The 27,685-nt window shown below is 49.6% G+C and overlaps 1 protein-coding gene across 2 annotated transcripts in view; it reads right to left on the bottom strand.

Annotated features, from left to right (window-relative positions):
- The window catches only part of LOC149465140 (vomeronasal type-2 receptor 26-like), a 97,739-nt gene that overhangs the window by 11,416 nt on the left and 58,638 nt on the right, over positions 1-27,685 (bottom strand). For both annotated transcript variants that reach the window (XM_089673628.1, XM_089673629.1), the window contains exon 2: positions 9,736-9,859. In XM_089673628.1, coding sequence (XP_089529754.1) covers positions 9,736-9,859 — 124 coding nt within the window. The remainder of the gene's footprint in view (positions 1-9,735; positions 9,860-27,685) is intronic.

The following is a 27,685-nucleotide window of genomic DNA, read 5'->3' as shown; positions in this document are numbered from 1 at the left end:
TGGAGGTCATATCCCCCCTTATGTATTATACATGAAGATCATATCCCCCTTATGTATCATACATGGAGATCATATCCCCCTTATGTATTATACATGGAGATCATATCCCCCCTTATGTATTATACATGGAGATCATATCCCCCCTTATGTATATTACATGGAGATCATATCCCCCATTATGTATTATACATGGAGATCATACCCCCCTTATGTATTATATATGGTGATCATATCCCCCCTTATGTATTATTCATGGTGATCATATCCCCCTTATGTATTATACATGGTGATCATACCCCCCCTTATGTATTATACATGGAGATCATATCCCCCTTATGTATTATACATGGAGATCATAGCCCCCTTATGTATTATACATGGAGATCATACCCCCCCTTATGTATTATACATGGAGATCATATCCCCCCCCCTTATGTATTATACATGGAGATCATATCCCCCCCCCCTTATGTATTATACATGCAGATCATATCCCCCCTTTATGTATTATACATGGAGATCATATCCCCCTTATGTATTATACATGGAGATCATATCCCCCTTATGTATTATACATGGAGATCATATCCCCCCCCTTATGTATTATACATGGAGATGATATCCCCCCCCTTATGTATTATACATGGAGATGATATCCCCCCCCTTATGTATTATACATGCAGATCATATCCCCCCCTTATGTATTATACATGGAGATCATAGCCCCCTGATGTATTATACATGGAGATCATATCCCCCTTATGTATTATACATGGAGATGATATCCCCCCCCTTATGTATTATACATGCAGATCATATCCCCCCTTTATTTATTATACATGGAGATCATATCCTCCCTTATGTATTATACATGGAGATCATATCCCCCTTATGTATTATACATGGAGATCATATCCCCCCTTATGTATTATACATGGTGATCCTATCCCCCCCTTATGTATTATACATGGAGATCATATCCCCCCTTATGTATTATACATGGAGATCATATCCCCCCTTATGTATTATACATGGAGATCATATCCCCCCTTATGTATTATACATGGAGATCATATCCCCCCTTATGTATTATACATGGAGATCATATCCCCCTTATGTATTATACATGGAGATCATATCCCCCCTTATGTATTATACATGGAGATCATATCCCCCCTTATGTATAATACATGGTGATCATATCCCCCCTTATGTATTATACATGGAGATCATATCCCCCCTTATGTATTATACATGGTGATCATATCCCCCTTAATCTCCTTTTTTAAGTAGAGAATACATTCAGTTCCTCTAATCTTTCCTCGTAGCTGAGCTCCTCCATGCCTCGTATCAGTGTGGTTTCCCTTTGCTTTTTTTTCCTCCAGTTCCCCAATGTTCTTTTTGTGAATTGGTGCCCAAAACTGAACTGCATATTCTAGTTGAGGTGTTAATAATGATAATAATACAAGAGAGGATTTTGCTCGCTTTAGAACCCGCAGCTTGCATGCCATTATTAAGCTTGTGATCTACCAGAACCCCTAAATCCTTCTCCATCATTGACCCCCCAGATCCTTCTCCACCATTGACCCCCAAAGATCCTTCTCCACCATTTACCCCCCAGTTGTACCCCCCTAGTATGTATGATGCATATTCTTAGCCCCCAAGTGCAGAATCTTACATTTATCAACATTAAACCTCATTGGCCCCATAGTCCCCCAATTACACAGAGCATTGAGGTCGGCTTGTAAGTTGGAGACATCCTGTAAGGACGTTATTCCCGGCACAGCTTGGTGTCATCTGCAAACACTGAAATGGGATTTATAATCCCAAATCCTATATTGTTTATAAATATATTAAAAAGTAAGGGTCCCAACACTGAACCTTGGGGTACCCCACTAATCACACTGTACCTTGGGGTACCCCACTAATAACACTGAACCTTGGGGTACCCCACTAATAACACTGAACCTTGGAGTACCCCACTAATCACGCTGAACCTCGGGGTACCCCACTAATAACACTGAACCTTGGGGTCCCCCACTAATAACACTGAACCTTGGGGTACCCCACTAATAACACTGAACCTTGGGATCCCCCACTAATAACACTGAACCTCGGGGTACCCCACTAATAACACTTACAACCCTAGGCCATTCAGAGTATGAATCATTAACCGCTACTCTCTGAATACCATCTTTTAGCCAGTTTTCTATCCATTTACATTCTGATTTTTCCAGCCCGTAGACTTTACCTTACACATTAGCCGTGTGTGGGGAACTCTTTTACAAAATCCAAGTATACCACATCCACCGCCACCTCTCTGTCCGAGTATACCACGTCCACTGTCACCCCTCAGTCTGAGTATACCACGTCCACAACCACCCCTCTGTCCATGTTTACCACATCCACCGTCACCCCTCTGTCCAAGGTTTTTCTCACCTCCTCATAAAAAGAAATCAGATTTGTTTGACAACTTCTGTCTTTCATGAATCCATGTTGTCTGTTGCTTAAAATATTTTTTCCAGCAAGAACTCATCTATGTGTCTTTTATTAAACTCTCCAGTATCTTCCCAACTATAGAAGTTACACTAACAGGTCTATAATTACTTGGTAAAGATTTTGACCCCCTTTTTAAATATTGGCCCCACATTGGCCTTACGCCAATCCAGGGGTACTATGTTAGTCATTAAAGAGGCCCTAAAAATGAGAAACAATGGCTGTGAAATGACAGAGCTCAATTCTTTAAGTCCCCGTGGGTGTATGCCATCCGGTCCAGGGGCTTTATTCACCTTTATTCTGTCTAAATATTTTTGGATCATTGTGAGCCAATGTGGATCATCTGGGGCTGTGTCAGTACCACCCCCCATTATGGACAAGAGCCCCCCCATGCTCCTTTGTATACACAGAGCTGAAGAAGGGATTTCATACATTGGCCTTCTCTTTGTCCCCAGTCACCCCCTCTAGATGATTCTGTAAAGGGCCTACATGCTTGGACTGGACCTTTCTACTATTCATATATTTGAAAAGTTTTTGGAGGTTTGTTCTGCAATTTTTTGCCTCCCTGAACAGATGAGTTTTCAGGGATCACCTAAAGGCATCTAGAGTAGGGGATAGCCAGACAGATTGAGGTCAAGAATTCCAGAGGATGGGAGAGGAGAGGATGGTTTGGGAGATATCTGTATACAAGACTGGTGATGTAGCTGGGGGTAGAGTTGTGAATAGCTTTGTATGTTGTTGTTGTTGTTAGCATTTTGAATTTAATTCACTGGGCAATCGGAAGCCAGTGGAGGGATTGGCAGAGAGGGGTGCCAAACATTGAGCAGTTGGTAAGGAAGTTGATCCTGGCAGCAGCATTCATGATAGACTGGAGAGGGAATAGCCTATGGAGAGATCGGTATATGAGAAGTCAAGGCAAGATATAATAAGGGAGTGAATGAGTAGCTTGGTGGTTTCATTAGTCATTTCATTAGTTAGAGGATCAAGTGCATCCACTGAAGATGAGAGTGAACTGTTGTAGACAGAGGTGGCCGGGTTAGGACAGGAAATGGGAGAGATTTTGTCATAGAGGTGGTCAGTAGCAGAATAGAAAAGAGAAGGGTGAAGGTTTCTACAAGTAATCATTTGCTGCTTGGGGGGATAGGTGGTTGAAAACAAGTATACTGTGAAACTGATGAGGTTGTGATCAGAGAAAGGACAGGAGGTGTTGGTGAAGTTGCCAGGAGTGCAGAGATGGGGTTATACAAGGCCAAGCATATTACCATCAGAGTGAAGGTCCATTGTGTTAGGTCACAAGATGAGGATAAGTTGAGAAGTTGAGCTGTAGCCAGGCTGTTAACACTAACAGGGATGGTAAAGTCACCAAGAATGATAATGTGTAATTCAGAGGAGAGAAAGTAGGGTAGCCAAGTCCAAGGTGTTCTGTGGGGATAGAAGGAATGCAACTCCACCTCCTTTCCATCCACTAGGTCTGGGTGAGTGAGTCCAGTGGAGACCACCATAGGAGAGGGCAGCAGGAGAAGCCTTTAGTTATCTCAGCACAGTCTAATTAGCCCTCCTAGTTCTTATCTGAAGACTACAAACTGATTAATCTTTATTTTGCAGAGAACAGGATAGAGGATTCTTTCAGTAGATTAGCAAAAGAGAACTGGACAGAGCTGACACCATTAAGTCCACAAAAGTGCTGGGTATTGTCAGCCCACAATAGGACTTAAGAAGTCAGAGCATTTCTAGCAGGTCAACAGATAATTTACTGTTGGGCCTTTAAAAAGGACAAAATGCTGAGAAATGTTCATGTCCTGCACATGTTTTTTGCTATGATATACACTTCAAGAATTCAGTTTGTCAAAGTTTGACAATAAATTTAACATTCTCTGGGCATGTCCACAACATGGCCGAGTGAGCTCAGCCGCAGGCTACCCCCTGACATGGATGGTGTATGCTGTTTCTGGCCAGCTCTGTGCTTTACCGGAGGCTCTCCTTCTCTGTCCAGCCCCAACCAAGCTGCCCTGAGTTCCTCCTGCAGCCCCTTCTGGCCAGTTTGGGAACCTGGAGTTGATGCCAGTTGAACCAGGCGCTGTCCAACCCATCCCACCGGGTGAGCAGAGAGTACCTGAAGGAGAACTTCAGCCTGGGATGGGGGGCAGGAGGAGGCAGCGAAGAGGGAAAGTGGGAGGGGGCCAAGTCACTGCGCCATGGGCTTCTGGGTTGTACTTGCCCCCTGGGCCAAAAGCTTTCAAGCTTTCAAAACTACAAGCCGATGGTCACAAAGGCTGTCGGAACTTGTAGTTTTTTCATATGCACAGAATACTGTGAATGAGTGACATGGCCGGGTATACAGAGCCCGCATTTTTTTTTAAATTGTTAGAGCTAGTGGAGGGGGGCGGTCCGTTCATTACATACTACATGTTGCACCCTGAAAATAGGTGTGACATGTAACATGCTACAAAAGGTGAACTTATCCTTTGAGTATATTTGAGTTCAAGATAACGCTAAAGCCACTCTTGTTAAATGCAGACATAATTTCTACAAATATGGAAACCAATGTGGTCAATCTCTTGTTAGAGTGCTTAGACAAATCCAAACATATCTACTGGTAGTACGCCACTAGAGTAACCCACCTGTTCATGCCCTCTGAGATAGCGTAAGCATTTAGGGAGTATTTTGCTTCCTTATACGTTGTCACTCCAGCCCAGAATAAATAAATGTGCTTGGTGATATACTCAGAGAGAGGATTCTGGATTATGGTCGGAGCTCCAGAATGCCTTCTGGAAACAATCTATAGCCTTGCTCAACCAATAAATTATCTGTATCTGTAAGCACCAGACTCAGATGGCTTCTTCCTGGCCTAGTAAAAGTGCTTTCAGGAAAAACCTGCTCAATACCCTTTCTCATGAACACACTGTACACCCAGAAACATTACCAGCCCATATCTCAGTGATCACCAAAGAAAGGAAAGATCCCACTCGATGCGCCAACTAAAGGCCTATTTCTCTGCTCAAGCTTGATCCGAAACTATTCACTAAAATCTTAGCTACCCATCTGATTCCTTATCTTAATAACATTATCCATTATGACCGGGTGGGCTTTATGCCAGACAGAGAGGCATGTGATGGTATGATCCGAAGACTTAATGTTATACATTCTGTCCTGCCAGGGACTACTCCAACTCTCTTTCGTTCTACTGATGTGAAAAGGCCTTTGACAGGGTGAATTTGTCCTTCATCAGGGTCACACTGGAAGACATAGGCCTTAGTCTGGCTATGAGAATGTGGACTGAGTCACAGCACAGGTGCTAATGGATTGCTCTTGTTTCCTTTCCCTGTTACAAATGGTACAAGACACGGTTGTGCCTTTTCACCCCTCATTTTCCTTTTAATGTGTGAACCATTTCTACACTATGTTAGGAGTAAACAGAACATTCATAATATCTTGACTGGGCATAAATGCCATAAGGTCTCTACTTATGCAGATGATCTGCTCTTTTTTAGCAGTTAACTGGATGTCACCATTCCCAACTTGATGGCTGAATTTAGACGTTATGGTGAATTATCTAATTTTCAAATAAATTATCAGAAGTCTGAGGCACTCAGCTTGAACCTGTCGGAGGTCATGCTGCAGAGATTCAAATACTTTGCTTTTAGGTGGCCATCTTCCAGATTATGGGAGAGGCTCTAGATAAGTTCTGGAGGCGAGTGTAGGAGGAGATAACTGGAGAGCAGGAGGTCTTGGGAGGAGAGGATGATATTTGCAGATGAGGTTGGTGATGTAGCTGAGGGCGATGTTGTGGATGGCCTTGCATGTTGTGGTTAGTATTTTGAAATGATATGTTGGGCTAGTAGAAGCCAGTAAAGAGATAGGCAGAGGGGCAGTAGTCATGGATTGGTTAGTAAGGTGCATTAGTCTGGCAGCAGCGTTCATAGCAGACTGAAGGGGGATAGCCAGTGTAAGGGTAGGCCAGTGAGAAGGGAGTTGTAGTCAAGTTGGGAAATAATCAAGGAGTGAATAAGCTGTTGTGTGGTGTCTTTAGTCAGGAAGGGGCGAATTCTGGAAAATGTTCCAGTGTTTGAGGCGGCAACATTTAGCCAGATATTGGATGTGGGGGATGAAGGAGAGATCAGAGTCTAGGATTACACCTTCCACCATTAAGATTACACCTGGCATGTGTGGAGGGACCGTTGGTTGTGCCGTTGATCTCAATAGTAAAGTCATGGGGAGGGGATACAGAAGGAGGAACTATTAGAAGCTCAGTTTTAGAAAGATTGAGTTTGAGGTAGTGGTGTGACATCCATACTGATATGTCACTTAGTAAATTTGTGATCTGTAAGGGGATTGAGGGGGTGAATTGAGTAGTTGAGAGATAGATCTGGGTGTCATCAGCATAGAGGTGGGATTGGAAGCCATGGGAGGTTATCAACTGGCCTATACAAGAGATATAGAGAGAGAAGAGGAGGAGCCCAAGGACAGAGCCTTGGGGGACCCCAACAGAAAGAGGAAGAGGAGCAGAGTAGATGGTATTGTATGTGACACTAAAAGTGCACAGAGATAGGTACCAGAATACCTAGGAAAAGCAGAGTCATGGAGGCCAAGGGAGTGGAGTTTGTTCAGGACGAGTGGGTGGTCAACTGTGTCAAAGGCAGCAGAAAGGTCTAAGAGTATGAGTATGGCCGTTAGTTTTAGCAGTTAGCAGGTCATTGGTGAGTTTTAATAGAGCATTTTCAGTGGAACATTGCGGGAGGAAGCAGAACTGTAGGGGATTGAGAAGGTTGTTGTCAATGAGGTAGCAACTCGTACAACTGTGGATAAGGCATTTAAGAAGCTTGGAGGCAAATGGCAGCAGGGAGATGGGTCTTATTTTATTCAAACAGGTGGGGTCCAGTGAGGATTTTTTAAGTATGGGGGTGGCCAGTACATGTTTGAGCGTGGAGGGAAACGTGCTTGAAGAGAGGGAAAGGTTGAAGATGTGGGTTTGAGAGTTTAGGATGGAGCAGGAAGGTGGTCATAGTAATTGAGAGAGGCCAGGTCCAGGGGAAAGGTGGTGAGGTGGAAAGAGGAAAGGAGTTTGACAACTTCCTCAGTGGTAACGGGGTTGAAAGAGGAAAGTGTTGACTGTGGTGTTGGACTTGGTGAGTTGGTTGGGAGAGAAAGCTGGATGCTGGCTATCTCATGATGAATTGTGTTGATTTTGTTATTGAAATGATTGGCAATATCCTGGGCAGTATGCAAGTTGGTGGCTGGAGGCAGTGTGGGGTGAAGTAAGGAATTAAAGATAGAAAAGAGTTGACAGGATTTGGATGAGAGGGTTTTGATGAGACTCATGTAGTAGGTTTGTTTAGCAGTATGGAGGTAGGAGCTGTATTTGAGAAGGAGGGATTTGTAGAGGGTGAAGTCTTTCAGGGATTTAGTTTTACTCCATACTTGCTCAAGAGCACAGCTGTATCTCTTGAGACTTCTGGTGTCATCTGTTTGCCAGGGTTGTGACAGGTGAGGCCTGGTTCTGCGTGTAGTGAGAGGAGCGTGTCCAGGAAGGATGACAGAATGTTGTTGTAGTCAGAAGTGCCCAGGTCTGGGAAGGACAGGGGAGCCATTTTATCATAAAGGCAGTCAGTAGCAGGATGAAGAAGGGAAGGGTTGAGGTGGCCAAGTTTCCTGCGGGTAACTGTTTGCTGGTTGGAGGCATGGGAGGTAGGAGACAGGGAAAGTGTGAAACTGAGAAGGTTGTGGTCAGAGAGAGGAAAAGGGATCTTGGCGAGGTTACAGGGAGTGCTTAATTATAGAATGCGAGGTTGAGGGTGTTGCCATTGGAGTAAGTGGTGGCTTGTGCCCATTGTATTAGGTTAAAAGAGGAGGTTAAGTTGAGTAGTTGAGAAGTGGCTGAGGTAATAACATTGACTGGAAAGTGATGCCTGTAGCAAAAAGCAAGAAAAAGAAAATAGCGCAGGGTAGACATGACTTAAGAGGGGGGTAGGAAAGACAAGAAAGGGTTAAGAGAAAAGTAGGTGGGAGTTAGAAAATGGGCAGGTTATCTGATTGGTGACGGGAGTGCAGGGTGGGGTCTTCAGCACCTGTGGGTGTGGTTGTGTCATCCTATTCAGTCCAGGATACGACATCATTAGAGCGAACTTTCCTCCCACCCTCCCTGGGGGTGTGTGTGGGTGTTTTTTTTTTATTCTCGGTGTGTTCTGGCTCCGGGGCGGTTGTTGGTCTTTGGAGGCGGCACATACTTTTAAGCTAAAACGAATGGTTGGGACTCATCGGTGGGATGGTGTGTTGGGACCCATCGGTGAGATGGTGTGTTGGGACCCATCGGTGGGATGGTGTGTTGGGACCCATCGGTGGGATGGTGTGTTGGGACCCATCGGTGGGATGGTGTGTTGGGACCCATCGGTGGGATGGTGTGCCGGGTGTATCTGATCGTCTGTACGTCTTTAAATTTTTGCGCTATAAACAAAAAAATTTTCAGGAAAAAACCTATATTTTGGACTTTTTACTATAAAACATGTCCAGTAAAAAATTTTTAAAAATCTAATTTCGTCATAAATTTAGGCCAAAATGTATCCTGCTCCGTGTCTTTGCTAAAAAAAAAATCCAATCCATGTAAATGAATTGGTTTACGTGAAAGTTATAGCGTTTACAAATAGCGGGATATATACTAGAATTCTTTTTTTTTTTTACTAGTAATGGAGGCGATCAGTGACTTATAGTGGGACTGTGACAGGCATTCTGACACTGGGGGGGGGGGGGGGACTGACTTGGTGTTACTGACATCCCCAGTGACACCAATACAGTGATCAATGCTAATAAAAAGCACCGACACCGTACTAATGACACTGGGCAGGAAGGGGTTAACATGAGGGGCGATCAAAGGGTTACCTGTGTGCTGTGTTTGTGTTTCACTGTAAGCATGCTGCTATGCAGAGCCATACAAAGCAGTGTGCAGGAGCTGACAGGCGAGAGATCCGTGTTGTCTATACACAGGTCTCTCTCCTGTCGGAGATACTCGGTGATCACCGGGTGCCAGCAAGTAATCACCGACCGGGACCCAGTGATTGACAGCCAAGGCTGCGAATGGCGGTGCTACCTGGAACAGTGAAATCACATATATATACAGTACATGATTGTGCGCACCCGTTCCGAGCTGTAGCAGTATTTCTGCTATAGGGCGGCACGGAACCGGTTAACTACATTGGTAAAGTCTGCCGAGTCCAACAATCACTTACTAACAAATACAAACTGTACCGGAAATGTTGGATATCTCTCCTTCTGGACACGGGGAACACTCATAGCAGCATTTATGTATGGAAGAGCCAAACTTTTTTCTGCTGCCGGGTAAACAGGGATCTGAGCATCGAGATATTGTTACCTGAAATCAGAAATTATTATTATCATTATTATTATTATCATTATTATTACCTCTTCCATACCGGCACTGTCACCCCCTTCCTGCTCCCAGGCCAATTTTCAGGTTTCAGCGCTCTCACACTTTGAATGACAATTGCGCGGTCATACAACACTGTACCCAAACTAAAATTTTATCATTTTCTTCACGCAACTAGAGCTTTCTTTTGGTGGTATTTAATCACTGCTGGGGTTTTTATTTTTTGCTAAATTACCAATAAAATACCAAACATTTTGAAAAAAAACCTCACGGTTTTCTTTGTTTCTGTTATAAAAGTTTGCAAATAAATAATTGTTCTTCATAAATTTCATAAATTTAGGCCGAGATGTAACAGTACAGATATCCCCCAAATGTCAGAACAGTACAGATATCCCCCAAATGTCAGGACAGTACAGATCCCCCCCAAATGTCAGGACAGTACAGATCCCCCAAATGTCAGGACAGTAAAGATATCCCCCAAATGTCAGGACAGTACAGATCCCCCCAAATGTCAGAACAGTACAGATATCCCCCAAATGCCAGGACAGGACAGATCCCCCCAAATGTCAGGACAGTACAGATATCCCCCAAATGTCAGGACAGTACAGATATCCCCCAAATGCCAGGACAGGACAGATCCCCCCAAATGTCAGGACAGTACAGATATCCCCCAAATGCCAGGACAGGACAGATCCCCCCAAATGTCAGGACAGTACAGATATCCCCCAAATGTCAGGACAGGACAGATATCCCCCAAATGTCAGGACAGGACAGATATCCCGCAAATGTCAGAACGGTACAGATATCCCCCAAAAGTCAGGACAGTACAGATATCCCCCAAATGTCAGGACGGTACAGATATCCCCCAAATGTCAGGACAGTACAGATATCCCCCAAATGTCAGGACGGTACAGATATCCCCCAAATGTCAGGACGGTACAGATATCCCCCAAATGTCAGGACAGGACAGATATCCCCCAAATGTCAGGACAGTACGGATATCCCCCAAATGTCAGAACAGTAAAGATATCCCCCAAATGTCAGAATAGTACAGATATCCTCCAAATGTCAGGACAGTACGGATATTCCCCAAAAGTTAGGACAGTACAGATATCCCCCAAATGTCAGAACAGTAAAGATATCCCCCAAATGTCAGGACAGTACAGATATCCCCCAAATGTCAGGATGGTACAGATATCCCCCAAATGTCAGGATGGTACAGATAATTAAAAAAATAAATGACTTGAGGTATCCCCCAAATCCGTACCAGACCCTTATCAGAGCCTGCAGCCCAGCAGGTCAGGAAAGGGGGGGGGGGGGTGATTGACACTCCCCCCCAAACCACACCAGGAGGACACATGCCCTCAACATGGAGGGGTGCTTTGGTGCAGGGGGCTTCCCCCCACAAAGAGAACAGTATGATCTGGCAGTTAACTAGGACCAATGGTAATGCAAACAATATGTAAGGGAGTCCTTATAAGTCCTAATTACTCTGACAAAGTCCTTTTAAGGCCCAGAATTCCACAACATACAAAAAATCCAAAATCCAAAAATCCAGGGCGGCATCTGTGTGCAGAATCACATATATATATATATATATATATATATATATATATATATATCTCTATCTGCGTTGGTTTCCTCTGGATACTCCGGTTTCCTCCCACACTCCAAAGACATGCTGGTAGGTTAATTGGATCCTGTCTAAATTGCCCCTTGTATATGAATGTGAGTTAGGGACCTTAGATTGTACGCCCCTTGAGGGTTAGGGACTGATGTGAATGTACAATATATATGTAAAAGTGCTGCATAAATTGACAGCGCTATACAAGTACCTGAAATAAATAAAGAAAGAAAGTAATATATATACGTGATTTCTCACTTCCTGGTAGGGGGCGAGCGCGAGCCATTCGCGCCCGCGACTGTCAATCACCGGGTCCTGGCCGGCACCCAGTGATTACCAAGCATCTTCGACGGGTAGGAATTTTGTTTTGTTTACAAACAATCTTCCTCCCTGTCAGCTCAGGCACACTGCACAGCACAGCCATCCAGAGCAGTGTGATTACAGTGAAGCACACACCACCGCCTCCTAGTAATACACTCCCAGCACACAGTTAACCCTTTGATCGCCCCTCATGTTAACTCCTTCCTGCCCAGTGCCATTAGTACAGTGTCAATGCTTTTTATTAGCACTGATCACTGCATTGGTGTCACTGGATATGTCAGTGACAGTCAGTTCCCCCCCCAGTGTCAGAATAGCCGCCGCAGTCTCGCTAAAAGTCGCTGATTGTCGCCATTACTAGTAGAAAAAAAAATCTCATCTATACCTCCATTTGTGAACGCTATAACTTTCATGTAAGCCAATTAATTTACATGTATTGGGATTTTTTTTAGCAAAGACACGGAGCAGAATACATTTTGGCCGAAATTTATGACAAAATTTGATTTTTTTACAGGACAGGTTTAATAGCAAAATGTCCAAAATCTTGTTTTTTTCCTCAAAATTGTTGGTCTTTTTTTTGCTTATAGCGCAAAAAATAAAAACCGTACAGGTGATCAAATGCCACCAAAAGAAAGCTCAATTCGTGGGAAAAAAAGGATGTAAATTTAATTTGTGTGCAGCGTTGCATGACCGCGCAATTGTCAGTTAAAGTAATGCAGCGCTGTAATGCAAAAAATGGCGTGGTCAGGAGAGGGGGATCCTCTGGAGGGGGAGGGGTTAAAGAGGTTAAAACACTCACAAGATGACTACAAACTTCAGACGTATCAGATTAGTAGGTCCTTAGCTCACTCCTTTAGCAGGGTCTGCCGCTGTCATCTGGGCTGGAAGATGGGAGAACGGAGCCGGGATGCCCTGTGTATATGAGGAAGTGCACCGGAACCCACGTGGATCGCACGGGCAGAAGTGACATCACTGGAAGGAGGCGAGGATCGGGACCAAGAAGGAGGAGAGGATCAGGACCAGGAAGGAGGAGAGGATCGGGACCAGGAATGGACTCAGCACTGGTGGTGGGACTCACCTGCCGTGTGGGCTGCAGTACCAGGGCTGACCAGCGGGTGCTCTCAGCAGCCAGAAGCTCACTTCTGCAGTCAGCCAACACCTGGGGCTGATTGCAAAAGGTGTATTTAAGGAATGACCAGGCCTGTGATCAGGGCCTTGGTGTAATTGTTTCCCATGAGCCCCTGTACCTGGTATCCTGTGTTCCTGTGCTGCTGACTATCTGATTTGTTGCCGACCCTGCCTGATCCTGACCTCTGCTGACTTCTCCTGCTTGATCCCTGGCTTGTGACCCTGACCATTCTCTGCCTGACCCTCTGTACCGCGCTGCCCGTGAGTTACTGAACCCGGCTTGTGACCCTGGCTATTCTCTGCCTGCTCCTCCGGTACCTCGCTGCCCGCACGTTGCTGACCTGGCCTGCCTGACTACGCCTGACGCTACCCAGACGATCCATCCATCCATCCCACACGGATCTATCCCTGTTACCAGGTCTGCCAGCCTCTTCACATCAGGCTTTCCCATGGTACATACCCTCGGTGGACCCCTCTACCACAGTTGGGTGCACTCAGGGGCCACGACCTGGTCTCAGTCCTGCGCCAAGTCCATCCCCACCATCAGGGGCTCTGGTGAAAAGGCAGACTGGGGCTTAGACTCCGCGCCCTGGGGAATCCCGTTCTGTGGGTCACTAGAGATCCCGCCCGGCGGTGCCTGACAGTACCTAACGGCCTGCCTGACCATTCCACCTCTCCAGCCCTGACTACACTTGTGTTCCTGAAGCCTGCTACTTCCCTGTGTCAGTCCACACATTTCTGGTCACACCCGGAGCCCTAACAGAACACCAAGGCCATTCCTGACCAGAAGTGGCTGCACAGGGAAGCCATCTTGGCTTGTTGTGAAGGATGCATCCTGAGGATGTTGTATATTTGTGTCTGCTAGTCTTTGATGACAGAGATTATGCCTATGAGACTCTGCAGGAGTATACCCGGGATCAGCTGCTAGAATGCATACGGATCGCTCATTGCCTAGTAGATCAGGGCACAGAATTCTCTGAGGTGCAACCATTGATTCGGCTTTGTCTGGTGCCTCTGAGGGAAGGAATGACTTTTTGCCGCCATTTAGTGCAGACCAGGTAGAGTCCCCGGTATGGTTATTAGAGGATGATCCGGAGTGCTTCTTGGAGCGTTATGCTGCATGTTCACAACAGGTGCTTAGGGATTGTATAAACGCAGTGCAGTCTTTGACCAGATGGGCTTTGTGTAAGCTGAGCTTTGTTCAGCCAGTACTGCAGACATGGTCAGATTTGTTACATCCAGCCTCAGTCAGCTTACAAAAACCCAGTCCTGCTTCTATCCATTACTCTGCTCAAAGCTCTCTTCCTCCAGTTCCCACAGCACCCCCAGTGACAGCCCAGTATACCCTACTACCTACCACTTGTCAGTCCCCTGTTCCCACTCACTGCACCTATCCTGCCTTTTACCCTGTAAAGAAGTCCTCTGTAGCAACTGTTCACTCCTTTGTTCCATCTTCCGGCTCTTCCCTGTCTTCAGCTGCTCCATCCGTTTACAGACCTGCGTCTACTTACAGTGCTCCAGTAACTAAAACCAGGAAAAAGCGAAAAAAAATTTCAACCAATACCATCCTGCCAGTATCCAAACCAGTCAGCCTGCCGTCTGAGAACCCGCCTTCCGTGGTTCAGCCTGATACCCTGATGCTCGATGACTCGGTGCCCACTGACATGCTCGATGACTCGGTGCCCGCTGTTGAGCTTGGTGACCCCGTGCCTGCTGTTCTGCCCGATGACTCCGTGCCCACTGACTTGCCAGATGACTCGGTGCCCGCTGTCTTGCCAGATAACCCGATGCCCGCTGTCTTGCCAGATGACCCGATGCACGCTGTTCTGCCAGATGGCTCAGAGCCCGCTGTCTTGCCAGATGGCTCGGTGTCCGCTGTCTTGCCAGATGGCTCGGTGCCCGCTGTCTTGCTTGATGACCCGATGCACGCTGTTCTGCCAGATGGCTCAGAGCCCGCTGTCTTGCCAGATGGCTCGGTGTCCGCTGTCTTGCCAGATGACTCGGTGCCCGCTGTCTTGCTTGATGACCCGATGCCCGCTGTTCTGCCAGATGACTCGGAGCCCGCTGTCTTGCCAGATGACTCGGTGCCCGCCGTCTTGCCAGATGACTCGGTGCCCGCCGTCTTGCTTGATGACCCGATGCCCGCTGTCCTGTCAGATGACTCGGTGCCCGCTGTCGTGCCAGATGACTCGATGCCCGCTGTTTTGCCAGATGACTCGGTGCCCGCTGTTTTGCCAGATGACTCGGTGCCCGCTGTTTTGCCAGATGACTCGGTGCCCGCTGTTTTGCCAGATGACTCGGTGCCCGCTGTCTTGCCAGATGACTCGGTGCCCGCTGTCTTGCCAGATGACTTGGTGCCCGCTGTTCGGCCAGATGACTCGGAGCCCACTGTATTGCCAGATGGCCCGGTGCCCGCTGTCTTGCCAGATGACTCGGTGCCCGCTGTCTTGCTTGATGACCCGATGCCGCTGTTCTGCCAGATGACTCGGTGCCCACTGTCGTGCCAGATGACTCGGTGCCCACTGTTCTGCCAGATGACTCAGTGCCCACTGCCGGGCCTGGTGTGCCTCTGCCTGCTGCCGGCCTGGCGTGCCTCCGCCCGCTGCGCAACCTGGCGTGCCTCCGCCCACTGCGCAGCCCGATGTGCCAGCCCCTGATGTCCAGCTAAACTGGCCAATAACTGATTCCCAGCCTGCTCCTGGAAATCTTGTGTCCAGCGACCTGCCTTCCTGGGTTCCCCTACATAAAGAGAAGTCTGCCAGCAGGAAACCCAGCCAGCCGGTTGACTCCGGCAGTAAGATAGCCAGCCAGTTACCTGACCCGGGCGGTGGAACATTTTGCCCACTAGGGACTGTCTGGAGCGTCCTGAGGCCATTCCTTGAGGGGGGGTACTGTCAGGAATTGACTCAGCACTGGTGGTGGGAGATATTGTTTTATTTTAGAAAAACGCACAACCAACAAACATTTTCTACAAAATAAATAAATAACATAACAACATCACATTCCATCATGTGCAAACATAAAAGTAAACATTTCAAAGCCATACTAGAGTCCTTATGGCTGAAGCAATATGTACGCAAGGCCCTTACAGCCGGAAACAAAGATTTGCATTTACGGCTGTTATGGCCTAGAAAACAAAACGTGGCCTTTATGACCCAATAAATCTGCATATATGGCCTTTACGGCCTAATAAGAAAGCACTTATGGCCGAATACAATAGCATATGTAGCCTACATGGCCTATAGTCAAACACTGTACAAAATATCACACAAAACAACATTACTTAGACTGAGGAACATAGATCTTCGGGTCCATGTAGCCTTTCTTCAAAAAAAAACATCTCTGAAAATCTAAGGGAGGGTGGAAGGAGAAAGAAAACAGGATAGTTTACCAACACCCAGAGATCAACAGGCGGCAACTACAGGCCTGATATTCCTCCACGCCTTTATCCAGACCCCTCGCCGCCACCTGTCTTTCTCAAGACCCCAAACTTTCCCCACCTCACCAAGAATGCCGCGCACCACCTCCGGGACAGGAAGGACTTTCTTCCGTATGGACACTTGGCACCGTGCATTCCACGTGAAATACCGGACAACTAGGCTAACTAAATAAAGAGTGTCCAAATCAAAACCCCGGCGATCTTGCAATGCTCCATATACCCACTCTGCATAAGACATGCAGTGCAAGAAAGGAACACCCAGAGCACTCCCCACCTCTTTGTAGACCTCAACATTGAAGGGACACTGAAGCAGGAAGTGGTCCATAGTTTCCACTTCACCCCGACACTCCTCTCTCGGACAACCGCGGTCATCTAGAGAGAGGTACTTCAAGTTTCCCCTCACGAAGAGTCTGCTGTGAAAACCGAGCCAGGCCTAGTCCCTAAACTTGAAGGGAATCCGCTCAGAATTCAATAAGTGTAAGCCCTCCCGCATAATATGGCCGGGGCAATCCCTCAAGGCCAGCGGCGCATGACAAACAACGGACACAATCCTCTCGCCCAGGAGCTTCCTAGGGAGGGACTTAATATCCTCCGCCGCCTAAGTATTTTCAGGCTCGGGGCAACATAAGTTGGGAGCTCACCATGCTTAACCTTCAGGCTTTTCACTAGCCCACCACTCTCCCAGCAACTCAGAAAAGGCCTAAACCAGTTCCGGAAGAGACTTACCCATGCAGGAGGTTTCTCTGCCAGCATGTTACCAAAATTGTGCTTCAAAAACACCAGAGAGAAGAAGACTACCGGGTTGACCATACCTAAGCCACCCTTCCTCCTGGATAGGTAAATCACATCTTGCTTCACAAGGTTCAGTCTGCTTCCCCATAACAGCTGGAAAAAGCAACTGTAGATCCTCGTATAAAGAGACTCTGGCAAGATGCAAACTGTGCTGACATACAAAAATATGGGGATCAGGTAAGTTTTGATCAGATCAACCCTTTCCCTCAAGGAGAGCCGCCACCCCTTCCAGCATTTCACCTTGACTTCGGCATTGGTCAGCCTGGCCTCCCAATTCGATTTGCCATAATCGGCCGGGCCAAATTCAATGCCTAATACTTTGACGGACTGCTGAGGCACAGGGAAAGCGTCCGGGAGCACAAAGCCCTCGCCCTCCACACCTAACCAAAGGACTTCAGACTTGTCTTGATTGATCTTGGACCCCGATGCCTCGGAATACTGCTCTATCTCTGAGACAACCACCTGCACCTCCACAGCCCCAGAGACAAAGACAGAAACGTCATCAGCGTTGGCAATGACCCTCAGGGGCGGCTCACCAGCAACACCCACCGGCACCCCGCACAACGCTCCACAGTCCAGCCTCCTTACGAAGGGGTCGACCGCAAAGACGTAGAGCAGAGGACTCAGCGGGCATCCCTGGCGCACCCCAGAGCCAACCCCAAAGGGCTGCCCAATCCAACCGTTCACCAGCATGAAGCTCTCCGCCTCTCTATACAATGTCTTGAGCCAGCCAATGAACCCCCCCCTCCAGGCCATACCTGTCAAGAAGATGCCAAAGGTACTCATGACTAACCCGATCAAAAGCCTTGGCCTGATCCAATGTCAGCAAATACTTTCCCCAGCCTTCAGCCTTGCACCGCTCCAGAACCTCCCGGACAGCTAATACCGTTGTGAAGGTGCTCCTGCCCTGGACCGAACAGTGCTGCCGACCGGAAAGCAGCGTGTCTGCGACTGACGCCAGGCGCCAGAAAAGAATCTTTGCCAGAATCTTTCTATCAACATTGAGAAGACTGATGGGGTGCCAGTTCTCAATCATTGAAGGGTCCTTACCCTTTGACAGCAGGATGGAGGGAGTGAACCTTCTTGCAGACAGCAGTTAAATACCTCCGCGAGATGGGATGCCAATCTAGTCTTGAAAGATTTATAAAATTCTGCCGTCAAACCATCTGGCCCAGGTGTTTTCTTAATTGCCAGACTGTCTATGGCTTTGGCAACCTCTGCCTCTGTTATCTCGTCCATCAAACTTGGAAGCAGAACGTCACTCCCCAGACCCGGTGTAGAGTCCAGAAAACTTAACATCCTCTACCGGTCGAGGTGCTTCTTCCCCAGAAGATCTCTATAAAAGGACCTCGAGACCTCCAGAATCCCTGACCTGGATTTTGTCAGGGAACCTGTACTATCTCTCAGGCCTAAGACCGTTTTAATCGCTGCGCCTTGTCTGCAATTCTGGTAAGGGTCGGGCGAGTGATATTTCCCGTAATCCCTCTCCAGAACCAAAGAAGCGTGCCGGTCATACTGATGCTTCCTAAGAAGGAGTTTCACCTCCGCAATCGCCCCAGGATCACCACCAACCGAGACGAGGAGGTCAAGTCTCCTCCGCAGCCGCAGGTAGGCAACATATCTATCAAGTTGTACCTTTTTACCTACGGCCCTGAAAAACCCACTGGTTCGCTTTTTAGTGAGCTCCCACCACTCCGTCTTACTGCTGCAGAAATCCAGAAGGGTCACCTGAGCCTGGAAAAATTCCTCAAAATTCCCTAAAAGTATGTCATCCTGATCTGAAGAGCACAGACTCTGAGGATGCTGAGGAAAGCACAACCCTATTTTTCCTCTTCTTCCCTCTGACCTGGACCCACTCCCTTCCATCCCCAATAGGGGAAATCACCACACTCTCTGATGAAGCTTGGGAAGAGCCTTCCCCCTCAACCGCCCTCCTCCTGCACATACCCCCACCTCTTCTTCCCACAGCCCTAGCACCCCTGCCTGAGACCACAGGACACCCAGGTTTAGGGACCTTCAGCGAAACCTTCACACACCCCTCCGCCCCACGGGCTGCTTCTGCCAAAATGGAACTCTTAATAGGTTCAATACACACACGAGGGTTTAACACAGACCCAAGCGGATGGGTAGACTTGACCACAGGCTGCACAGCCGACAAAACTGACACGGAAGGGACAGGGGGGTTCACAGACACAGAGACCGGCACACCAGACAGAACTGACACAGAAGGTTTAGACACACCAGGTGACCCAGACTCAGGGACAGACAATGGATCTAGAACAGGGGAGCTAACTAAGGACGGAACTAGGGGGGGCAGCTGACCAGAGGGAGGAACTGCCGCCGAGAGCGCAGAATCCTCTGCATCCATCCTGAGGAGCTCCTCCGCAAACTCCCCCTGATTATGGAGGGCCTCTGGGCACAAGCTGTAAGGGTGCCCCAATACATTACAAAGATTGCAACAAATTATGTTGCAACTCCTGGCCTGGTGGCCCAGACCCTGACACAGGGAACACCTCTGTTTTGGGCAGGAAGAGGAAAAATGGCCCTTATCACCACATCTGTGGCACAATTTGTGTTGCCCCTGATAAAAGACCACAATTCGATCTCTCCCAATAAACGCAGATGAGGGCATATGCTGTACAACATTATCAAAGACCCTGAGCTTCACCTGGGCAGTCCATCCACCTGTCCATATACCTTTGTCATCAAGCACTTTGCTTAGGGACCCCTGCACCTCACCATACCTCCTCAGCCACACAATGAGGTTCGCTGGGGGAATGGACTCATTCCGTACCAAAATAGTTATGTTCTTTATTAATGGTTGTGTAGACACCAATCTAGGGGACAAACCCTCCCACTCCTTGGAAGACTTGCAGGACCTATCATACCTCTCCCAGAAGAGGTCCAAGCTTTCTGGCTTGACAAATGACAGATCATACTCATTAGACCCAACAGGATTAATCAGGGCAAAGATTTCAGCAACCCTGAAGCCCATGCCCAGGATCTCATCAGCCACAGATCCTCTAGAAGGCGGGGTGCCTCCCCCCACCTACCTCAACTGAACGACATTCCTCTGTGCAAAGGATCCACCCCCAATTGGCCGGGCACCCGCCTGAGACACTTGCGGGGGGGCCCCTCCCCCCGAGCTGCCAAGCATAGCAGCGTAGCTAATTTTGGGCTGCCCACCTCCCGATACTGCCTCAGCAAAGGAAACCCTGCCGGCAAAAGACCCACCGGGGGGTCCGCTCTTCACTACCCCCACGGCCGCTGCAGCAGTTCCAGTAAACACCGATAAGCCCTCGGCCTGCCCGGCAACAACGAGACCTGCACCCAACACCACGGCAGGCTCCACCCCCCCCCCACACTCCATCCCGCTGGCACGGGGAGACCAGACACGGGCACAGACAGTGCACTATCAGCGGCCCGGAGGGGACCGGCTGCTCCCACTCCCATAGATGACACAGTAACACATACAGGTTTACTCACACCAGTCCCGGCAGATGACTCAACAGCACACAGAGTTTTACACATACCAGTCCCGGCCGCAGGAGCTGACAATCCGGCTGTGGACCCACCCAGCTCAGCGTGCACCTCGGCGTGCACCTGTGTAACAGCACCTCCCCCTGCAGCAGGCTGGAGTCTATACACAGTCTTTTCCTTAACCCTTACCCGGGCTTTCCTCGGGACTTCATCTTCCTCTGCTCCATCCTCTTCAGACAAGTTCTCTGTAAACCTGAACTTTCTCCCACTCAAAGGAGATTCCAGCTCTCGTATCACCTGCAAAGCCCCTGCACAGTCATCCTGGTCATCCGCTCCCCACTCCTGGGTTACCTGACCAGGGGTAAGAAGCTGTGTGTCAGTCCCCTCCATGGGGACTGACACCGCCGCAGCCCCACTCTGTTGCAAACATTTTCCAGCCTGCTGGCTTGCCTCCTCCTCAGCGATATCCATAGAATCCCCAGAGTGGGATGGAGCGATATCCTCATCTGCAGTCAATTTGACATCCTTCCTCATCGCCATGAATCTGGTCTCACTGGCATATTTCTCCTTGAAACTGCCGCTCGTCTCCTTTAATGCTGCAACAAGCAGCGCTTGGCTTTTTACTTTATCTTCCAAGCTGTTGACCTCCGGTCGATGCAATGAATGCTTGTTGCTCCAGGCCCTCTCCCAGACCCCTTTTTTTTCCTATATTCCATCCGGAGCTTGGCCAGCTTCTCCTCCTCTTTTGCAATCCGCAAAATTCTGGCAGCAACTTTGCTCCTATAAACTGACACAGGCTCACCCTTTTTTGGGCCACCGCCTAAGTCCTCAAACACTGGTACTGGGGGGAGGGGGGGAGTACCACAGCTAGCATGGGAAACGCCATCTGAAGTCTTGACAAGACTACCCCCCGGACCTCCACCCGGGTCCCCTCCTGGGCCTACCCCAGGATCCTGCATGGTTCTCAGTAGAGCACAGAACTCTAGAGCCTGGCTTCAGGCCTACACCTGGAGCTCAGCAGAACACAGCCTCTCCACACGCTGTCAGGAATCCCAATAATGGTGGGACTCACCTGCCTTGTGGGCTGCAGTACCAGGGCTGACCAGCGGGTGCTCTCAGCAGCCAGAAGCTCACTTCTGCAGTCAGCCAACACCTGGGGCTGATTGCAGGAGGTGTATTTAAGGAATGACCAGGCCTGTGATCAGGGCCTTGGTGTAATTGTTTCCCATGAGCCCCTGTACCTGGTATCCTGTGTTCCTGTGCTGCTGACTATCTGATTTGTTGCCGACCCTGCCTGATCCTGACCTCTGCTGACTTCTGCTTGATCCCTGGCTTGTGACCCTGACCATTCTCTGCCTGACCCTCTGTACCGCGCTGCCCGTGAGTTACTGAACCCGGCTTGTGACCCTGACTATTCTCTGCCTGCTCCTCCGGTACCTCGCTGCCCGCACGTTGCTGACCTGGCCTGCCTGACGCTACCCAGACGATCCATCCATCCCGCACAGATCTGTCCCTGTTACCAGGTCTGCCAGCCTCTTCACATCAGGCTTTCCCACGGTACATACCCTCGGTGGACCCCTCTACCACAGTTGGGTGCACTCAGGGGCCACGACCTGGTCTCAGTCCTGTGCCAAGTCCATCCCCACCATCAGGGGCTCTGGTGAAAAGGCAGACTGGGGCTTAGACTCCACGCCCTGGGGAATCCCGTTCTGTGGGTCACTAGAGATCCCGCCCAGCAGTGCCTGACCGTACCTAACAGCCTGCCTGACCATTCCACCTCTCCAGCCCTGACTACGCCTGTGTTCCTGAAGCCTGCTACTTCCCTGTGTCCCACACATTTTTGGTCATACCTGGATCCCTAACAATCAGAACCAGGAAGGAGGCGAGGATCGGGACCAGGAAAGAGGTGAGGATCGGGACCAGGAAGGAGGCGAGGATCGGGATCAGGAAGGAGGCGAGGATCGGGACCAGGAAGGAGTCGATGATCGGGACCAGGAAGGAGTCGATGATCGGGACCAGGAAGGAGGCGAGGATCGGGACCAGGAAGGAGGCGAGGATCGGGACCAGGAAGGAGGCGAGGATCGGGACCAGGAAGGAGTCGATGATCGGGACCAGGAAGGAGTCGATGATCGGGACCAGGAAGGAGTCGATGATCGGGACCAGGAAGGAGGCGAGGATCGGGACCAGGAAGGAGGCGAGGATCGGGACCAGGAAGGAGTCGATGATCGGGACCAGGAAGGAGTCGATGATCGGGACCAGGAAGGATTCGATGATCGGGACCAGGAAGGAGTCGAGAATTGGGACCAGGAAGGAAGCGAGGATCGGGACCAGGAAGGAGGAGAGGATCGGGACCAGGAAGGAGGCGAGGATCGGGACCAGGAAGGAGGCGAGGATCGGAACCAGGAAGGAGTCGATGATCGGGACCAGGAACGAGACGAGGATCAGGACTAAGAAGGAGTCGAGGATCGGGAACAGGAAGGAGTCGAGGATCGGGAACAGGAAGGAGTCGAGGATCGGGACCAGGAAGGAAGCGAGGATTGGGACCAGGAAGGAGGAGAGGATCGGGACCAGGAAGGAGGAGAGGATCGGGACCAGGAAGGAGTCGATGATCGGGACCAGGAAGGAGGCGAGGATCGGGACCAGGAAGGCGGAGAGGATCGGGACCAGGAAGGCAGAGAGGATCGGGACCAGGAAGGCGGAGAGTATCGGGACCAGGAAGGAGCAGAGGATCGGGACCAAGAAAGAGCAGAGGATCGGGACCAGGAAGGCGGAGAGGATCGGGACCAGGAAGGCGGAGAGGATCGGGACCAGGAAGGCGGAGAGGATCGGGACCAGGAAGGCGGAGAGGATCGGGACCAGGAAGGCGGAGAGGATCGGGACCAGGAAGGAGGCGAGGATCGGGACCAGGAAGGAGGCGAGGATCGGGACCAGGAAGGCGGCGAGGATCGGTACCAGGAAGGAGGAGAGGATCGGGACCAGGAAGGAGGCGAGGATCGGGACCAGTGTAGGCCGTGTACCAGGGTGTGCTCCCCAGGATACAGTGAAGTTATGAACGAGGAAAGCAATTCCAACACCAGCTTTTGCCACAACAGAATTTTACTTAGATGTGACAAATAAACACAACCCCAAATACTGGGAACATACAATATATTTACATACACCCAGCCCAAAGGCTGAGACCCTTGTGCTGCACAGCACGGCACCTCCTGATGGATGAAGGTAGAAGGTGTACTAATTTACCTACTGGGGGGCACAACTAAGCTGCCACACCTTACCTGTTATTACCCTACAGAGCAGGAATCAGTGTATGGGGGTACGGTATGGGCTAGCCTGCGGTGCAGCACAACAGCTTACAATCTTACACAAATCTACAGTATTCCCCCTCCCATAACTGGTCCTGTAGCACGAGCCTGAGTATTCCTTCTGAGCAAAACGCGAGTCTGGCTTGAGTTTGTGGGATTTTATCAGTTCTCCAATGTAAAATGTCACTTTAAGTTGTGGAGTCCTTCCAATAATCAGTAACAACACTTGTGGCCTGACACAAACAGAGACCCTAACTAACTATAGGCCTGGACTCAGTCCTATAGGCGCCAACACTGAAATGAGGTGCGTGCACGATCTTACCGACCCGGGTCTGCTTCGCATCTGCTGGTGACTCCGAACAGAACAATGTCTCTACACCGAGCATGCAACACTATCAGCAATGTATGCTGCTTTGCTCCTCTGTCCTCATCAGCTTCCTGGCAGCAAATCTTCCCCTCTTTGAACAGGATTAGCGTCTTGAACACCATCAGCTTCACTCAATAGGATTTCTGATTACGGAGGGATTTCTCCACAGCTGGATGGCAACGGATTATCCCATCACTCGGCCTTCTTCTCTCTCTCTCCAGTATGGATTCTCCATTTTCTCTCCCTGTACACTTCTCCTTGAGAAAACCCCGCCCCTTATTGAATACAGAAATATCTATGCAGTCTGAAGCTGTGTTAAAAACAGTGATATCTTGTGGCTAAACTGCAGAATGTCAGTGTTCAAACAATGAAAGCTGTTTCCCCATCTCACATGCCACCCCATTAGAGGTTGTCGTCCTCAGCAACCCTCCCCATACAAACTCATTCTGGGCATAACGCTGTGGGGGCACACCAGCATTGGGCCTTGTTGACCTTCGTAGAGTGACAGGCTCAGAAGCACTGGGGACATCAGGCACATTTAATGGGGGAGGAGCTGCTGACTGCTCAACACTTTCCCTTGATGGAAAACTTGCTAAGGTTGGAGCCTCTGAGGGTACTGGGGCAGGGACAACCCACCATTCCTCCCCCTCCTCTAAGGGGATTTCCTCAGTACTCTGAGCAAGAGGAGCCATCCCCTCCACGCACATTGGTTCATCAAAATTACAACGCCTCAACATGTTACGGTGCAAGTTTCGTGAGGGCCCCCCCAGTCTCTTTTGGCTCTACCTCATAGACCGGGATGGCAGGGTCTACCCTCCTCTTCTCCGTGTATGGGACCGCCTCCCACCACCAATCCAACTTTCCAGACGGCCGCTTGGCTTTGACTATCACTCGATCAACCGGGGCATACCCTTCCTTCTGCACTGGTCTTGGATTGGGGTGTACCACTTGTCTAAGGCGCTCGCCCACAACCTTGTGGATCGCTCTCAGCCGGCGGCGGTGCTCTTGCACCCATGCGGTAGTATTTCTTGGTGGTGGCTCCATCGGATCGGGCATGTGGAGATCTTCAATTTCCCGTCCAGCCCTCCCAAACATAAGCATATGTGGGGAGTATCTAGTGGTACTGTGTACCCTGTTATTATAAGCCCACATCATTTCAGGTAGGTATTCGGGCCACCAAGCCTTTTGGTGGTCCTCCAGAGTCCGCAGCATCTGGAGCAAGGTGCGGTTGAACCGCTCGCAAGCCCCGTTTCCCTGGGGGTGATATGGGGTGGTGCGGGAACGTTTGATCCCATACAGTTGGTACAACTCATTCATTAGAGTACCCTTAAAACATGCCCTCTGGTCTGAATGTATTCTCTGTGGGCACCCGAACACCTGTATAAAGTGTTTGCAGACCACTTCAGCGACCGACTCTGCCGTCTGATCTCTGGTGGGTACAGCCACCGCATGCTTTGTGAAATGATCTCTCATAACTAGACAGTACGAGTGTCCCGAGGTAGAGTACTCAATCTGTACATAATCGCTCATAAGGAGCTCTAGGGGTGCTGATGTCCGTATGGCCTGAACAGGAGCCCACTGTTCAGTACTCTTACTCAGCCCGCAGGGCCGACACTTAAGACATGCCTCGGCCACCATGTCTGCCAAATCTGGACAGTACACAAGCCGTTGGAGCCACTTGAACGTTTTATCGCTCCCAAAATGGGCACCCCTCTCATGGGCCTCCCGGGCAGCCTCCGGTCCCAATGACATGGGGATGACAGTCTGTCGCCGGTATTGCAACTCTGAATGCAAGTATATGGTCCGACTCAGGAGGCTCTGGGTAACAGTTAGCTTATCCCATTGCCTCAACAACTTTTGGCCCTCGGGAGTCAGACGAACCCGCTCTTCTGACCGAGGCCAGATCTTGGTCTGGACCCATTCGTTCACTTTCCACAGGTCCGGGCAGCTATCCTGGACCCTCTCCCAAGCAGACAATGTCTTTCCCAGCACCATTGGCATCCCAGACGCCACCCCACTTGAATGTGCCACATCCTGGAGCATGGGTAATTGACCAAGGTCAGGAGTTTCAGTGTCCTCTAGCTCCTCATCGGCACTCTGAGCCGACAACCCTACAGGGACTTGGAAGAGTGCGTTGGCGTTGCCATTCTCCCTACCTGACCGGAACTTGATGCGGTACTGGTACTTAGAAAGGCGAGCCAACCACCTCTGCTCAAGCGCACCCAGTTTGGCATTTTCCAGATGTGCTAACAGGTTGTTGTCCGTCATCACGGTCACCTCTGCACCGGTCAGGTACTCCGCAAACTTTTCTGTCATGGCCCACGCCAGTGCCAGTAGTTCCAATTTAAAGGAGCTATAGTTGTCAGGGTTGCGCTCGGACTCCCTCAGAGCCCGGCTGCCATAGGCAATGACTCTCTCACGTCCATCCTGGACTTGGGATAACACAATCCCCAGACCATGTAGACTTCCGTCAGTGTACAACAGGAATGGGGTGTCGAACCGCACATAAGCCAGAATCGGGGCACTGATCAACGCCCCCTTCACTGCTTCAAAGGCCCCTTGTTGCCTTGGTCCCCACTCGATGGGACAATTCTTTGGGTCTCCTGCAGTGCCCCTTAATAACTCATTTAACAGGCCCACCAAATGAGCAAACTTGGGTATAAACCTCCTGTAGTAGCCGACCAGTCCAATGAACACTTGCACCTCCCGTAGTGTACTCGGCTGGGGCCACTTCTGGACGGCCTCCCCCTTTGCCGGGGTTTGGCTTTACCCCCTCCTGGGTGACCAAATGTCCCAAATACTCTATCTGCTGTTGAAACAGTTGGCACTTCTTGGGCTTGATTTTGAGCCCATGGTCTTGCAACCGTCCTAAGACCTGTCGCAGTTTCTGGAGGTGATCCTCAAAAGAGGCCCCAAACACTATTACGTCATCCAGGTATATCAATACCGACTCGAAGTTGAGATCTCCCAGACAGTGCTCCATCAACCGCTGGAATGTTCCCGGGGCATTGGACAGGCCGAACGGCATCTGGTTGAACTCGTAGAGACCCATAGGTAGGATGAAGGCCGTCTTCACTTTGTCCTTCTTGGCCACTGGTACCTGCCAATACCCACTGTCCAGGTCAAGAATCGAGAAGAACTTTGCATGACTCAGGGCGGACAATGACTCCTCAATCCGTGGAAGGGGGTAGGCGCCCCGGACGGTCTGGGCATTCAGCTTCCGATAATCCACGCAGAAATGGAGACTCCCATCTTTCTTTCGCACCAAGACTACTGGAGCAGCCCAAGGACTTTGACTCTCCTGGATCACCTGGTTTTCCAACATGCTGGCCACCATATACTTCACCTCCTGGTACATTTT

Source organism: Staurois parvus, unplaced genomic scaffold, assembly GCF_062004578.1.
Source record: "Staurois parvus isolate SC_StPar_1 unplaced genomic scaffold, SC_StPar_1.0 ptg000143l, whole genome shotgun sequence".
Lineage (NCBI taxonomy): Eukaryota > Metazoa > Chordata > Amphibia > Anura > Ranidae > Staurois > Staurois parvus.
This window is presented reverse-complemented; position numbering and strand designations above follow the sequence as displayed.